Source organism: Archocentrus centrarchus, unplaced genomic scaffold (assembly GCF_007364275.1).
Source record: "Archocentrus centrarchus isolate MPI-CPG fArcCen1 unplaced genomic scaffold, fArcCen1 scaffold_26_ctg1, whole genome shotgun sequence".
Classification (NCBI taxonomy): Eukaryota; Metazoa; Chordata; class Actinopteri; order Cichliformes; family Cichlidae; genus Archocentrus; species Archocentrus centrarchus.
Window position 1 is genome coordinate 372,208 of NW_022060256.1, and position 17,293 is coordinate 389,500.

At 40.6% G+C, this 17,293-nt stretch overlaps 1 protein-coding gene across 1 annotated transcript in view; it reads right to left on the bottom strand.

Moving 5' to 3' along the window:
* Positions 1-17,293, bottom strand: part of LOC115775868 (dematin) — a 40,617-nt gene that overhangs the window by 12,310 nt on the left and 11,014 nt on the right. The window contains exons 2-7 of the mRNA XM_030723385.1: positions 11,692-11,750; positions 8,920-8,976; positions 7,331-7,365; positions 5,338-5,418; positions 5,113-5,241; positions 1,047-1,091 (exon numbers count right to left, since the gene is read on the bottom strand). Coding sequence (XP_030579245.1) covers positions 1,047-1,091; positions 5,113-5,241; positions 5,338-5,418; positions 7,331-7,342 — 267 coding nt within the window. The 5' untranslated portion in view covers positions 7,343-7,365; positions 8,920-8,976; positions 11,692-11,750. The remainder of the gene's footprint in view (positions 1-1,046; positions 1,092-5,112; positions 5,242-5,337; positions 5,419-7,330; positions 7,366-8,919; positions 8,977-11,691; positions 11,751-17,293) is intronic.

Consider the following 17,293-nt stretch of genomic DNA (forward strand, 5'->3'; position numbering starts at 1 on the left):
TCTCCACATTGCTATCTGAATGTCTGAAAAGAATTCTTCAACCGCCACACAATCAAACTCCTCCAACTAAAGAAAGTTTGGTAGCACCTCACATATCAACAGAACCTCCTAATCTGCTGGTGGAAGCACAACATGCTGAATGTCCATTAGAGGTTCTTAAAAACCCATAGGAGTTCTTTTCTTATGACCAGTTGAAACTCAAAAAAAGATCTGTAATAGCATCAAAGGAACTGACCACAAGAACTACCAAAAATATGACTAGAACTACTTTGAGCACACCTTGAAGGACACCCTTGTGACTGATTAATAAACCTTGTAAGCCTCATAAAACCATCTTACAACTTCTCAGCTTGAGATATATAATCCCTAAAAATGTCCAAAGGGTTGTTTATAACTTTAAACCACCAAAAAGGAAGCCTAGAACCTCCTCTGTGATCACTAGAATGTCTTGAAGGATTTTAGGAACACCTTAAGGATCCTTAGGACCTCCTCATTGACCAGCTTATGACCTACAGGTCCTCTGTTTAAAACATAGTCAGTGGAACCTCCTAAATTACCAAAGACACATTTAAAAAATGCCACCAGAACCATATAAAGGTTAGTGCTTGATATGGTAGCAGGAAAATGCACAGTGTTCTGCAGAAAAATAGAGCCAGAACCACCTTTATAGAAAGCGGGCTGACAGAATAACAGGATGATTCACAGAAAGCGGGCAGAGAGAGTCAGTGCACTAATAATAAACCATCACATACACTCAGACACCCACAAAGCATCTGAGTTAGAGAGCTGCTTCTCTTAAAATGCCATAAGATCCTGTATTGTCTATATTTCTACCATGACTCACTTTCTGATATGTTTTATGGACCATTATGAGGCTCTGACATGTGACCTTCGACCTTGTCACTAATGGCTGTATAAACTGAATCTTGTTTTGTTCCTGCTAAAATCACTGCTGGGCTCTAACAGTAAACAGGAAGACCCTCCTAACCTGCTAAGATAAACTGCATGATGACATGTAAAGAAAGAAAACATGGGGGGGGGCTTACCTCTGGGGAAGGAGGAGGAGAGATGGAGCGAGGAGACAAGGACCTTTGGGGAGAAAAGAGCAAAAATAGATTAAATACTTGAAAATATATTTAGGTTCAGAAAATGAGGAAGAAACTACACTTAAACAAAACACAAATAGACAAACTATATAAGCTGTTTGTTACACAGTTTTCTTATTAAGTCACTGTACCAGATGTAAATTACAGAGAATTCCACTTCAAATCACACTTTGACCTGAAGGTGGCAGTGTTGCTTCACTCTTCCAATGATGAACTCCAGAGACAGCGATGCAGAAAAGCGTCCGTTTGGCTTATTGTCACAGTAATATAATGGCGCAGCACCTGAGCATCAAGTTTAATGCAGAGCAGCATTTGTTTTTAATAAGGGTGGAATTTGATGACAACAGCCATGCAGATGCAGATGGATGTGTGAGCTACACATCAGATCATTTAAAAGAAGAACCAAAAAATTAAAATGGCATCCAGGTGAGTCACAGTTATTTCTTATTTTTGGCTCTTATTCCATTCTTTCTTTATACATAAACAAATGGCAGTGTTCCACAAGGCTCTGTATGAGGACACCTGTTTTTTCCAATTTTAATATTTTATACTCCCACTTGGCAACATTCTGTGTGCATTTAGGTAAATGTCCATTGATATGCAGATGAAATTTACGTTCCCATTCTGCCAGCATACTCTGATTATTAGCTTCATCTTTGGTGAAAAGTCTCATCTTTTAGCTGTCTTGAGTCTGCTGCTAAGAACAGAATTTGAATGAAATCCCTCATTACTGTGCTGGTTGATTTACCAGCCAAAATGCTTTGGAAATTCAAGACAACCAGAAAAAACCCGCAAGACAGCTGAAAGAAGGTGCAGCACAAATGCGGAAGACAGCATTTCTTTGTGGCTTCAAAATTTAAACACAAAAAGCATTCTGACTTCCAGAATATCTGTCTTTGTCCCTTTACTGCTGCTTACCTAACCCTTAACCCAACCTTAAACCAATCTGCACCACAAAATGGAATCACTTACTTTATGGCAACAGCCCATGACACAACACACATGCACACACACACACACACACACACACACACACACACACACACACACACACACACACACACACACACACACACACACACACACACACACACACACACACACACACACAAACATAACAAGGCTCAGCTGTGTTTAAGAGCTGTCAGCTCTCTAAGCCGCAGATTGATGTCCTTGTTCGCAGCCAGACGCAGAGCTACCCAACCGACAAACTAACCGACTGTCAGAGCAGCCGACCTGCTGCCACGCTGACGGGTTTCCCCTGCTCCCAGGCTCTGAGCTACAAAGGTCCTGGACCTGAATGCACAGAGAAGGAACTGCAGCATATAACAATCTATCTATCTATCTATCTATCTATCTATCTATCTATCTATCTATCTATCTATCTATCTATCTATCTATCTATCTATCTATCTATCTATCTATCTATCTATCTATCTATCTATCTATCTATCTATCTATCTATCTATCTATCTATCTATCTATCTATCTTCATTCATCTTTGGATTCAAATTCAGTATCTGAAAGGGTCCCACAGAATCTGAAAATGTGTTTCATGTCTGCTTGATCATACTTTCAGAATCACACCTTTGAGAAGGAGTTGGAGTGTTGACTAAAATCCAGAATAAGCAATCAGGTATTAAGACTTTTAATTTCAGTCATTTCAGTATCTTAATCATCTCCAGGCTGTCACAGCTGTGCTGCCTGTGTTGGTGAGATGCCAAATTAGTGCAGGATATAAGCTGATTGTTCAGATTGTGAAGAAACCACCAAATTTGGCATATACGTTCCTTAGAACATATAAGATTATTCTATTGGTGGACACACATGAAAGTAATAATCTGAAGGGTGATTCATTCAAAACGGTTGCCACTGTATTTCAAACTGTTTTATCCGTTAACTTTAGTTTGATTTTCGTCAATATGGTAAAAAAAACCCACTAATACTCATTACATATCAACTTAATGTTATTGTCCACCAGCTGTATATGCATTTGATCAATTTCATGCAAATGATCTAATCTCATTTGCATATATGCATAATTAAGCTTGTGAGATTTACTAGTTTGGCCGTACAGTATTCTGATTTCCTCCATGCGAATACTAAATATCATGGTTAAGTATTATGTCATAGATTATTTTTTATGTACATATTTTTGACAACAAACAAATAGGGTTACAAACGCATTTGTGTTGTGGTGGCCTTCCAGTGGCTCCCTTGTCTTTTTGGCTGAAGGTCACAGCTCAGCTTTGACTGTGTTTTTCTTTCAGGTACCAAACATCAAAATAATACGAATAAAAGCTTTCTAACAGAGTTACATTTTAGGATATGTCATATGTTTCACAGCTTTTATTGAAAGATTATTAGTTTGTGAAAATGGTGGACAATTTTCCCTGAAATGTAGAGTGGATGATAGATGCTTATTAAATGTTCACTGGGGCTGCAAGAAAGCATGCAGGGGACAGTGTAAGTGCAAGCGTAACGCACGGGCCTGCACAGAGCTCTGTGTTTGTGACAGCAGCTCTGTGGAGTGATCATGAGCATGCTGAATGCAATGAGCTGATTATATCTTCTTTTACATGGAGATCTCATTTTCTTCAACAGAAATGTATTAAATATGTAATCAAAGTGGTTTATGTTATAATAAAGCTACCTTCAGAAGCTTCACGGCAGAAATGTGTTGATGGTTCGGTTTTTCCTGTTCTTTCCCAAAATCCCACATCTTATGTCAACATGGCCACTTATTATGCATATTTCACGTGTCCATCCTTAAATTTATTAAACTTGGCCTAAAGGTTTTCCATGCCAACTTTCATCCTTTCCTCACAATCTGAACAACTGGTTCAATTACATAAAAAAAACTCACAGAGCTCAGGTAAAAGCCACAAAACAACCACAAATACACACATGCAGAGGTGGCCAAAGAACTGACATTCTTTACTTAAGTAGAAGTACAAGTACTTGTGTTAAAAACTACTCTGGTAAAGGTTGAAGTACTGGTTCAACCTCTGTACTCAAGTAAAAGTATAAAAGTACAGGCTCTGAAATCTACCCAAAGTAAGAAAGTAAAAGGAGCTCCTTGGAGGACGTTTCTACCTCTTTCTTACAGCATGTGAGTGAACTTATCGCTCATTCTTTGCTCTCCCTTAAAATACAGCAGCTGCTCTTTTAGCTAGCAGACACACTGTGTGACAAACTGCACACATTTTTTTTGTCCTTTACGTTTTCTGTCACTTATTTTCCTCACCGTTCCGGCGTGTACGTAAAGCACAATTTCCTCTAGCTTTTTCCGGTCTCCGAGCGAGCATTGCAGGAGCGTTCCCTCCCTCCCACCCTGTTGTTACAGCTTCCAAGCAAAAGCCGCTTGCAGTCAGGAGCCAACTCCCACACTGACTCTAAATGCAAACGTTTCTCAGACACGTTAAATCTAAAGTAATGAGCTTGTTTTTTGAAAATGTAAGAAGTAGAAAGTACAGATACATGTGTAAAGATGTAGGGAGTAAAAGTAAAAAGTAGTCAGAAAAATAAGTATTTATTTTTTTGACTACTTTTTACTTTTACTCCCTACATTTTACTTGATGTACTTTACATCAAGTAAAGTACAGATACCTGAAAAATCTACTTAAGTACAGCAACGAAGTATTTGTACTTCATTACTTCCCACCTCTGCACACAATGATGCAAACAAACACCCAGACCGGCTGCAGTTTATCTAGAGGGCGCCCAGACATTCAGAGCGTAGTCAAAGCCCAACAGAAACTTCCATGTGTGGCAGAAGCAGCTGGTTATGGAGGTTGGTTGGAAAATGTGGTATTTTACCATGTTTAAAACCCCTGTAATCAAAAATAGGGTTGGGGTCCTACTATCTGGACTTCCATCAAATAGGAGGTCCAGACAGTAGAAATTTCATTTCTTGATAGGATGAATGTGGAGTCCATTTTTTCATAATCGGCTGTACACATTGGGATTTCTTGACAGAAATCTAAGCTATGAGCAGATACTTCACCTCCAGTGGGCTGTAGCTGTAGTGTGGCTGGTAGATCATCAGATCAGGTCTCTCTATATCCAGGATGGCTTTGTCTCTTGGTAACGCTGCCAAGTCCTTGTAGCCGATAACCCCGTCCTCCACTCTGGCCTGGGAGGGGGGGTTGGGGTGAGGGAGATTACAGATTACTGCCTCAAGATTAATCTGAAGTATAAGAGAACCGTGATCTTTGCGTGTTTGTCTCACCACGATGGCAGCAGCAGGGGATCCTGGGACGCTGGTCCCTCTGAGAGATAACACACTCCCTGGAGATGTCTGAGCCAGCTGCTGCTAACACACACACACACACACACACACACACACACACACACACACACACACACACACACACACACACACACACACACACACACACACACACACACACACACATTTGTACTTGTGTCTTTGTGTGGACTCTAAGTAACATAATACCAAAGCTATTACTGCCTGACCATGAATAAGCCTGGATCTTAAAAATAAGTCCAAACCCTTAACAGACCTGTTAAACGTCTGCTCCTGAGTGAGAACCAGAAAAAAAACCAAAGCCCATTCATCCATATATGTCCTCACATTTCAAATGCTTCTATAGCTTAATTAATACATTCCCAACCCTCTTATCCCGAGCGTAGCTTGAACCCTCAAACAGCTATTGGAAGGTCCCTCTGAAGTCAGGAGACTAAATGTCCTCACTTAGCAGGATTCTTTAGTATTACTTCACTTTGAGCAATCATTCAGTATCAACATACTTTCTTCCGTCAGGAAGGGAGCATTGAAAAGTTCAGTAACTTTGTCCATTAAATTCAAAAACCATACCTGAGTACATTTGGCCAATATTCCCTCCAACACCGTCTCCTTGTGCACCTCTGGACCTCTGCTGCTGTTCTGAGATCGCCTCCTGGAAGTCCCAAAACCTCAAACTTGTGCCAACAGCAAATATCGGCTACATTTTTAAACTGACCCAGCTTTCATGTTGAGGAACATCACTGATGATTAGTGCTAGAAAATCATATCTGATATCCTCCTGACCTGTGATGTTCTGTGTTTACTACACCACACCACGTTCAGGTGACGATGCTGTCCTTGTTGATTTTTGTTTCTTTATGTTTGGTGTAGGACTTTTGTAGAGGTTTGATTGCACTTCCAGTAACATGACATCTTCTCCTTTCTCTGTCTGCTCCACTCAGTGTGTAAGGAGCAGTAAATAAATTAGGTCAATTCAATCTTCATTGAAATTTATCTTAGTTTCATTGTCCTCAGTTTGCTAATTAATACCAGTTCAACATTTATATTCTTGTATGTATTTGTTTTACAGTTTGTCTTTCAAAGTAATATTTAAGTTGAGTGAAACAAGCGCCAAATGTAAAGATTTACACAACTGGATGTTTCATATTGTAGATTTGTCATGTGGTACTATGTGTCCACACATACTATGTGCCCTTCAGTATTTTTTGATGAGTCAGACAAAGTTTCAGGCTTTCTGCCATGTGTTAGATTTTGAACAGATGGTTAACGTTTGTGAAAAAGTCTATTTTCAGACCATAGTCTGTTCCTAAACCTAGCCAAACTGTTTTGGTGCCTAAACCCCCCCCAAAAAACCCCTGAAAACTCAAAATAATACTCAAAAAATAAAATATAATAAGAAGACTGACTTTTCATTTTACTCAGCACTCAAACCCCAGTCTCCCAGGTGAAATGCACCTGTTCAGCCTCACAACCTTGCAGTTTATATATCACCTCAACTGATATATGAAAACCTGTCTTTCTGCCAGAAAACACAGAAGGCAACTTTCTACTTCTGTCCTCTTTCTCCCCAAAGTGATTGTTCAGTTGCATTGATGGTCTTGAACCAGCTTTGATTAGGTGGATGCTTGCTGGTTTTTATTGAGACTCACAGTGTTGTGCAGCGTGAACTTTCAGCAGAAACACCATCATGCACCAGCATACAGAGCATTTAAAGGGAGTTTTGAGCCTCAACAACACAATATGAGCTCATTGCATTGAAACATTATTTGAAGAGATCCAAAGGAGCGATCTAACAAGGAACAGGTTGATAGGTGCATGAGGAGACGATCTTGAAGAGGAGATTGATCAAGGTATGGGTTTTGATCTAGATACTAAAAGACATGAAGACACACACACACCCTCCCTGCGACACACACACGCACGCACACACAGCTATTAGGAAGACGTGGTTTACCTTGGGCATCATCCTGACTACTGATTGGTCAGTTCCTGAAGGAGATAAATGCATAACATGATGTTAAATCGAGCATTGCAAGCAGAAAGTGTAAGAATGCATGACAAAGTGTGAATGGTGGAGAAGCCAGAAGGAGAGAGGCATCATGGGAAACTGTCTTGATGTTTGGTCTCCTAGTCTCACATCAACATGTGTAACAGCTGTATTGGGCCACAGCATGAAACATAAATGCTTTACAATAAAGACTCTAAAAACTTTCTGTAGTTTATTATTTTCTATTGACATGCATCAACATCACAACTGTCAAGTTTCTTTCCTGTGTGGATAGAAAGACCAACAAAGAAAGACCAATAATTAGCAGAGGGTCACCAGCATCTGTAGCTAACAGCTAACAGTGCTGTCAGTATGAATAGTTCTGAACCTGGGACAAATATAAAGATCATGAGAGAAAGGTGGAAAATTCAGGCCTCTGAATGTTTATCTCGTTCCTTATTTTTAACCCTGTGGATTGTGTCTTAAATGTGTTTGGACTCTCTGGTTAAGCTGTTTTTTTTAATTGTTTGTCATCATCTGAAAGTTAAAAGGCTTACGATTGTTAAAGGAGTCCCCCAAGGTTTTGTGTTCAGCCTACTTTGATTCTCTCTTTAGATATATAACTGCAGCTGTTATTGCTCAAGTTATTAATATGATGATGATGATGCAGATGAGCACTGTCTGACAGAGACACTTCATTAACTAATGATTGCATTTAATGTATTATGGTCTCAACTTTGTCTTCAGTACAACCAAAACCAAGCAAGTGTCATCTTAGATCACATATCCAAATATCTCCTGTCTGTCAAACACCCATCTTTATTCCTGGACTCAAGTAGAGCAGCTTTGCTTTATTCAGAGTTCAAAGTAATCCTTCTTTATCTGGGCCTTGGATCAGTCCTTCAGGTTGTCCTCTGGCTAAAACAAGCCAGCTCCCCTTCCTAAAACCCCACTTTCTTCTGATTAGCCAACTTCCGGTAAGAACAGTGCACGAGTAAAACAGAAAAAGACCCTTTGAAACACAAGCATGGCTCTGAAAACGATGGTAAAGCGGTTGCACACGGTGGGCTCAGCAGCTGTTATGGTCCTTAAAACAAAGCTTTTAAAGGAACATTCTGACATTTCTGCCTGTTTCACAGTATCTTTCACTGAGCATGTGCAGGAGTCCACTGTGCTGCAGCTGTTGGGCTCTTTTCTCTTTTCATGAAGCTAGGCTAGGCTAGCAGTTTATCCCATTATTTTTAGTTTCAGTGCTAAGCTAACCACGCCCAGGACCTGACTATACTGAGATGACAAATAAAATGAGATCTGAATCACGGGGATCTGGCAAATTGATGGAGTGTTTCTCCTGTCAGATTACTGAGTGGACATTCAGCACTCTGCAGCAGCTGCTGGGTTTCCAGTTTTTTATTGTGTGATGTGGCCGACGGACACAGAGGGATTATTCCAGAGTCTACAGCTTTGTCACACACACACAAACACGCGAGCGTGGAAATCTGGGTAACAAGCGGTCAGCCAGCAGTGTGTGTGTGTGTGTGTGTGTGTGTGGTTGTTACCTCAGGGAGAAAGAGGGATCATGCTTGTTTGTGTTTGTCTTCAGCTCTCTTCAGCACCTGGAACACAAACATCCATCACAGCCTCATGAACATAATATTACATAATCTCACACTAAAACTCAAACTGCTGGATATTTTATATAGGTAGCCCATATAAGGTCTTTTTATTTATTTATTTTTTACCAGCTCTCACTAAGCATGTTAAACAGAGCACGAACAGTGCAGAATTTCAAAATTAATATCTGCTGTATTTAAAAAATACATGTTTTCACATTATTTTCATAATTTGTAAACCTATAAATTAATATGTGCAGCTCCAGATTTAAAAAAAAAAGAAAAAAAAAAGCTGAAAATGATTTTAATAGTTATTCTTAATGTTCAGCAGCAGGTTCAAAACTGTAAAATAGTTTCCTGACATTTTTATTTAACATTACTTCAGAATTTCTTAATTTCTGAAGTTTCTGGGAAGGAGTATATAATCTTTCTACAGTGGAGTTTTTTGATATATCATATTTATTATTTATTTAGTGTTTGAAGCTTTAAAGTTTTTGAATGTCACGTTTACCCAAAGACACCGTTCAGTATCTGATTGATTATCACCACAAACAATAACAGGTGTTAATTCAGGAAGTAAATCGGTGGCTTCTTTTCGCTCTTTTTAAGTCGTTCTTAGTGATTCAGAAGCTGCAGACCGGCTTCTCATTTTTCTTTACTGATGTGCTGAAGGCTTCAGGTGCAGCTGACCATGAACCTCAGTAAACAGGCTGCAGAAGAAGCCCTCATGGTCAGAATAGCCAGGCCTCTTTGAAAGGAACATTTTGATCACAATGAGACTCTGAGCTGGATCAATAATGGATTATATTATACAGCTTTATCATCTGTTTCTGATGTTCTGCTTGTTTGGTAGATTTTGTTCAGACTGGACTCAGTCTCTGACCCTTCCTCCCTCTCAGTATTGATCTCTGCTGGTGTCTGGTGTCATTGATGATCTGAATAATTAATGTGAATGATCAGGAGGAGACAGACAGTCAGAGGGGAGAGATTTCTGATGCTTACATCCACAGAGTTTCAGCTATTTGTGCTTTTTGGGGATGCAGTCAGTCCAGTATTATGTCCATTAAAAAGACCAAAAAAAGGAAAAATTGTGGTTATTATTAGCTCAATTAAACATTTACCTGTACAAACACAATATGCTGTGCTATCATATAAAACAAAAGATCCTCACATACGAGGCTGGATCTAATAAATACTTCTGTCTTTAAGAAATACAAAAAGGAAGTCTTTTGTTTCAGCTGAATGATTCAATTGCTTATCATTTATGAGCCTGTTATATGCACTGCATTGCCAAACGTATTCACTCATCATCAAAATCCAATCATTCCATAGACAGGTGTATAAACTAAGCAACTAGGCATTCAGACTGCTTCTACAAACGTTTATGAAGGAATGGGTCGAATGGGCCTAGTTCTTACATAGTGCTGTTCTACTCTAATTGAGCACTCAAAGCGCTTAACAAGTCCAATCATGAAATTGCCTCACTACTAAATATTCTGAAATAACGACAGCAACTCAACCATGAAGTGGTAGACCACGTAAAATCACAGAGTGGGGTCAGTGGATGCTGGGGTACATAGTGTGCAGAGGTCACCAACCTTCTGCACAGTCAATCACTACAGACCTCCAAACTTCATGTGACCTTCAGATTAGCTCAAGAACAGTGTGTAGAGAGCTTCATGGAATGGGTTTCCATGACCAAGCAGCTGTGTCAGATGCAATGGTGTAAATCACGCTGCCACTGAACCGTGGAGCAGTGTTCTCTGGAGGGATGAATCACGCTTCTCTGTCTGCTGATCTGATGGATGAGTCTGGGTTTGGTAGTTGCCAGGAGAACGGTACCTGTCTGACTGCATTGTGCCAAGTGTAAAGTTTGGTGGTGGTGGTGGGGTTATGGTGTGTGTGTGTGTGTGTGGGGGGGGGGGGGGGGTTCAGGAGTTGGGCTCGGCCCCTTAGTTCCAGTGAAAGGAACTCTGAATGCTTCAGCATACCAAGACATTTTGGACAATTTGATGCTCCCAACCCTGTGGGAACAGTTTGGGGATGGCCCCTTCCTGTTCCAACATGACTGCACACCAGCCCATAAAGCAGGAAGAGTGAGTTTGGTGTGGAAGAACTATACTGGCCTGTACAGCATCCTGACCTCAACCCAACAGAACAAATTTGGGATGAATTAGAGAGGAGACTGTGAGCCAGGCCTTCTCATCCAACATCAGTGTCTGACCTCACAAATACATTTCTAGAAGAATGGTCAAAAATTCCCATAAACACTCCTAAACCTTGTGGAAAGATTTCCCAGAAGAGTTGAAGCTGTTGTAGCTGTAAAGGGTGGTCCGACATGATATTAAACCCCAAGGATTAAGAATGGGATGCCACTCAAATTCATAGTGAAGTCCTGAGCTCCAGTTTTGCTGAGTGAAATTCTGGGAATTTATTTGGATATTTCTGAGCACCTTCATTTATTAAAAAGCAGGAGAAGAAAGGGTTTTCCATCTGTCCCTAGAGAGAGATTAATTACAGAGTAGTGGCTCCTGGTGATCAATAATGTGATCAATAACATGAAGGAATCAGGTGTCAGCTGTGTCAGTGTGTTTCAAGCACTGTAATGGATCATCTCTCTGCAATAAACTGACACCATCATCAATTAAAAAGAAACTAAGGAAGATGCTTCAAGTCAGACTATGCTACAGTTTAAAGATGTTAAAAAAATGAACTTACATGTTCGATTTCTGCTGATTTCCTTTTCAGGGACACAAATTTATCAGCTCACCGGCCTCCTGAAAGAAAACCAAAGAACCGCTTTTAGAAAAAGAAGCAAAAACAACAGAGGACGGAGAACAAAGATCCTTCTCCTTCAGATTCACGTGTTTGCAGATGACAGGTGAGCTGAGGCCTGATTCAGTGCAGGTGAAGAGCTAAAAATAGAACTGCAGCCAGTTTATGTGTCACCTGTTCGGGGCTAAATCCTCCAAATACCTGAATGGACCTCTGAACAGAGACGGAGCTGCACTCCTGTTTTCTCTGCTTCACGCTGAGGCTCTGCGTCTATTTTCAGACTCACGTTTTATCGTTGCTTAGCAATGATGCAGGCAGGTGATTAAACTGAAAATGAATCCTCAAAAATGGCTGAAAACCTGAAACTGAGCAAACTAAGCACCGACGCGCCGCTGTCCTGCAGTGATTACAGACAGTGAACTCAGCACAGAGACTTGATATTAAATGATTCCTGCAGGCTGAGGGGGAGTTTGTTTTGCTCTGGTCGATTCTCTGACTCTGCTGGGACACACGGAGATAACTCAGAGGAATGCTGGAAGATGTCTTAGGGTTGCTAGGTTACCACACACAGCCGTCCAATTGGCTGACAGAAATGTGGGAGAGAGAAACAAAGAGAGATACTGCTCTGACGCAGACCTCCCACCATCGGACCACCCCGATGCAGCAGGGGTCACGGCCTCAGGTAAACCCCACCCGACTTCACCACCTGGGAGAATAATTCAAACTACCCCTGCCAACTTCCTCCAGAGGGTTGGGCTGCAGCTGAAACATCCAACTAAAAATCACCTCCTATGTCTATGAAACTCTGGGTTCACTTGACTTGGTAACCACTGTCATGTGACCTCTGAGACGGATGAATGAAGCTGCCCTGCAGTGCAGCCCTTGACTCTGAGCAGAGGTGACACTGCATCCTTGGATGGTCAGATTTCCAGAGTTGGGAATTCTACTGATTTCACTGACTTCATGTGCTTTTTAAAAAAAAAAAATGAAAGTCAAAATGTGAGAGCAGCATGGACTGCATGGCCACAGAGAAGATGTGTTTGTGTGTTGCACATTTCAGACAAATTATCTGTTAAAGGCAGCTCCTCACACTTTACCTGCAGCTCAGGTTTCTGACCCTCACATGGCTGCAGACTGCAGCAAACTGAATACAGAGCGACGCCGGAGAAAGGCCGAGGCTGTCAATGAGAATCCACTCATCATATTACAGAACACAGACCCCAGGCTTCACCAGGAGGGACCTTTTTATCACAGGGTGTATATTAGGACAGAGTGCGACTCTCACTGTAGGGACTGAAAACACAAACTGTGATGGTCGTTTATGTGCAAGAGAAAACAACAAGAATACGGATGGAAACAAAGGATGGCCACAGACATCATCTGATTGGAGCAGATTTTTGAGCAAGAGCAGCAGACCAAAACCCCAAATCAATACGTCTGGACTGGGAGTTAAACTGCCACCTTCAAAGTGAAAGGTATTAATAGTGATGTGGAATGGTAAGCAAATAGCTTAAAACAAGACAACACAACCTGCAAAATGTCCCAAAAAGTGGCATGCTAGGATTTAAAAGTGTGATTTAATTCTGGTTATTGATACTGGAACAACAGCTGTTATTAATTTAAAGATATAAATGCCAGCTGCCCTCTCATAAAGAAGATGAGTAATGTATTTCAGTGACCTGAGGTGGGACAATCAACTTTGGATGGTTTTGCTCCAGAGAAGGGAAAGAGTCACAGGACTGTCAGTGTTATCATCAGCGGTGCCGGCAGCTGTGAGAGGCTCAGCTTGAGGCCGTCACAGCAAAAAGGCAATGAAAGGTCAGAATTTGTAGAAAGTATTTTTTTCTAACTGAGAACTTTTTAGGTGTCCAACAGTCCATGAATGCAGCACAGAGGAACAAAACGGCTTATGCAACTCACGGAAAAAGATGTGCTCGACATGAGTGGCAGGTTCAGATGTGAATGAGAGGTCTGTTCGCTCTCAGAAGCCCAGCTTGTTTGTAATAAGCTAGTGACCGGCACTAAAGACCCCCTCAGAGATATTAACCAGATAATTTATAACACTTCATCCAAACACAAAGAAGCAGAGAGACAGAGAAGAAAAGATGCCCACTGAAGAAGTCAGCCAGTCTGTAACTTCATTTCTGTGCCTTTTGTTCCACATTTTAGTACAAAATGAGACCGAATGCTTGTTTCCATCCACTTCTGAATGTGGAGACAAACAGCTCATCATTAAACCTCAGTACAACATGAGACGACATCAGTAAACATGATGGAAATATTAATCCATCATCTATCCATGCATTCTGTTCAACTTATCCTTAATATTCAGCTTGGTGCATTTTCCTCACACACAAACTTCAGTCTGTTTCTGCCCATTTTTATCCACAAAACTCCAAGAAGATCTTTGATTATCTCCACTGTTTCCACTTGTTTTTTTGCACAGACTAAAAATACTTGAAAAAAAAGTGGATGGATGCATCTTTGTAATTTAATAAACATGAATATACATAAAAGTTCACAAAGCATCTTCGGCTCTCTGAGAAAATTCTTAGATTTTGAATTCAAACTCAGCGAGCCGTGCATCGCCCCAGGAGCTGCAGAGGGCCAGCTTAGAAATGTTAATTAACAATCATCCTGGGGATGCTATTGACTGTCCATGTAGAGCTCAGATCATAAATATGTGGACGCTGGAGGCCTCTGCTTCAGTCCGAGCAGGTTTACATCAACATAAAAAGAACTCATGGGCACTAAACCAGCCCTGACTGCCAAAGAGTCCCACTGCAGCCCTGCATCATTTCCCTGTTCATTCACTGACAAAAACATCAAAGATTTAATAAGATGCTGCCTGGCTTCATTCTATGAGGCCTTCTGAAACCCTAAACTTTGGGTGTTCAGTGTGTTTTCCTCTCTGACATCATAATTCTGTATTTTTGTTGCTGATGTCATAGAGAAAGGATAGTCTTATAAAGGTATCTCAAGCACACAACTCTGGCAGTGTGCACCCACCTGCTGTTCAAACCTTCTATTTGACAGTGGTAGCCAATCAGAAGAAAGTTGTTTTAAAGGGGGAGGAGCTAAAACACAAAATCTTGAACTTGATCAATTTGAAGACTGACTGCAGGGCTGCAGCAAGAGCCGGTTTAAGATAAATAAGACTTATTCTAAACTGTGAATAATGCAAAGCTGCAGAATAAAAAAATAAACGCGTGGAGCTGGACATGAAAATGACACATTTACAAACTTCTACAAACACTTCTGTTACCTAACAAAGAACCCATAAAACCATCAAAAAAACTAACCAGTTTCAGTCTTCCTTCATATGGGCAACAAATCCAGGAAGAAAATCTAAATTTTTCAATGTAACAACACCAAAAACTGTAAATTAAAAAAAAAAAAAAACCCGAGACAATTCAAGCTGCATGTGTTTGGTGCTGGATGAAAAAATGACTGTTAAATCATCTGTGGGAGATTTCTTAGCAGCTACATGAAATTTTAGAAATGTAATGCTTCCAGTCCTGCAGTGGTTTTCCTTAAAAATAAACTGATATCATTATTTAGCTCTCTACACATGCACCATACAATGATGGTCTGTAAATCAGTTTTGATAAAAAAAAAATTTTTTAAAACAGCTCATGAATACACCTTGTAGATACAAGTTTTAGCATGATCTTTAGTTTCACATTAGTGACCCTCCTCAGGAAGCTGTGCAGATGATCCTGTTGGTTTCATCCTGCTGGTTTTTGTCTCATCAGAGGTTCCGTTGAGTCGTGATGCAGAAAGATGCGAAACATGTTGATGCTTGAAGCTATAAGTGGGTCAGAGAGAAAAACTGCTGAGTCACAGCTTCACAGCTCTGACTGACTGAGTCCTCAAGCATCCACAGAGCTCACAATTAAAGAACTTCATATCTCGGACTGAAGTCTCGGCTCACTTTAACAGCTTCAGCTCCTTATCACAAAGGGCTGATTACAGATTTCTTTGGTCTGTGATTGTTTTGTATTGGGATGAAAAGCAGCCTATAAGCTTTAAACTTTATATAAACAAATGACAGCCCACCGATTTGTATAAAAAAGTAAAGAAATGTTAAAAGATAATAAAGAAATAAATAAGTCTGTATCAGTGAGAACACACAGGAAAAGTGATACAGAATTAAATATCTAAACTTAAAATGAATACATTAATAAAGTCTGAATTGTATGCTATCCAAACCTACTCTGCCTGGTCCTGTGTGAGAAAGTAATTCATTAAATCATGAATTATCTGTGATTAAACACATTTTCTGAAAAGCTGAGTTCAGTTTCACTACCACACCCAGGCCTGATCACTACAGACCTGCTGAATCAAGAAATCCCTGAAACAGAACGTGTCTGACAAAGTGAAGCAGATCTCAAAAGGCAGCAGATCATACCACGATTTCAAGAACCAGCTGAGGAACTAAGTCACTGACATCTATCAGTCTGGAAATGGCTACAAAGCCATTTCTAAGGTGTTGGGACTCCAGAGAACCACTGTGAGAGCCATTATCCACACATAGAGAAAACCTGGAACAGTGGGGAACCTTCCCAAATTTACTCCATGAGCGCATCAACGACTCATCGAGGAGGCCACAGAAGAACCCAGAACTACATCTAAAGAACTGTGGGCCTCACCTGGCTCAGTTAAGGTCAGAGTTCAAGATTCAACAATAAGAAAGAGACTGAAAGGGAGCTCCAAGGAGAAAACCACTGCTGACCAAAAAGAAGACAAAAGGCTCGTTTCATATTTGCCAACAAACATCTCGATGATCTCCAAGACTTCTGGGAAAACATTCTGTGGACTGACGAGACAAAAGCTGAACTTTCTGGAAGGTTTGAGTCCTGTTACATCTGCATAAACTAACACAGCATTTCGTAAAAGAACGTCACACCAACAGTCAAACATGGTGGTGGTAGTGTGATTGTCTGGGGCTGGTTTGCTGAAGGAACCATGAATTCTGCTCTCGACCAGAAAATCCTGAAGGAGAACGCCCTGCCTTCAGGTCATGTCCTGAAGCTCACTCAGTTTATGTAGCAGGACAATGATCTAAAACACAGCAGCAGGTCCACCTCTGAACAACTCACAAAACGTTTGGAGGTTTGGAGGTTTGGAGAGGCCGAGTCAGATTCTGGACTTGATACGAAGCTATTCTGCAAAGAAGAGTGGGCCAAAGGTTCTCCATGTGAAAGACTTCCCTTAATAAATGAAATAATCATTTAACAACTGTATTTTGTATTTACTCTGGTTATCTTTGTCCAATATTAAAATTTGTTTGATGATCTGAAACATGTAAATGTGACAAATATGCAAAAAACCTAAGAAATCAGGAAGGAGGCAGATACTTTTTCACAGCACTGCATGTACAGTTGTCACAACATCCCCCAGCCCACCACTTAGGAACTGCTGATGCAGAGTATGAAGAATATTTTCAGGTAAATCTGTTTGCTGTGTCTAACGGTGCTGTTCTGGAATTAACGCGAGAAGTTATTGAGTATTAGAGAGAAGTTTGTGAAGTCCATCAGCTCAC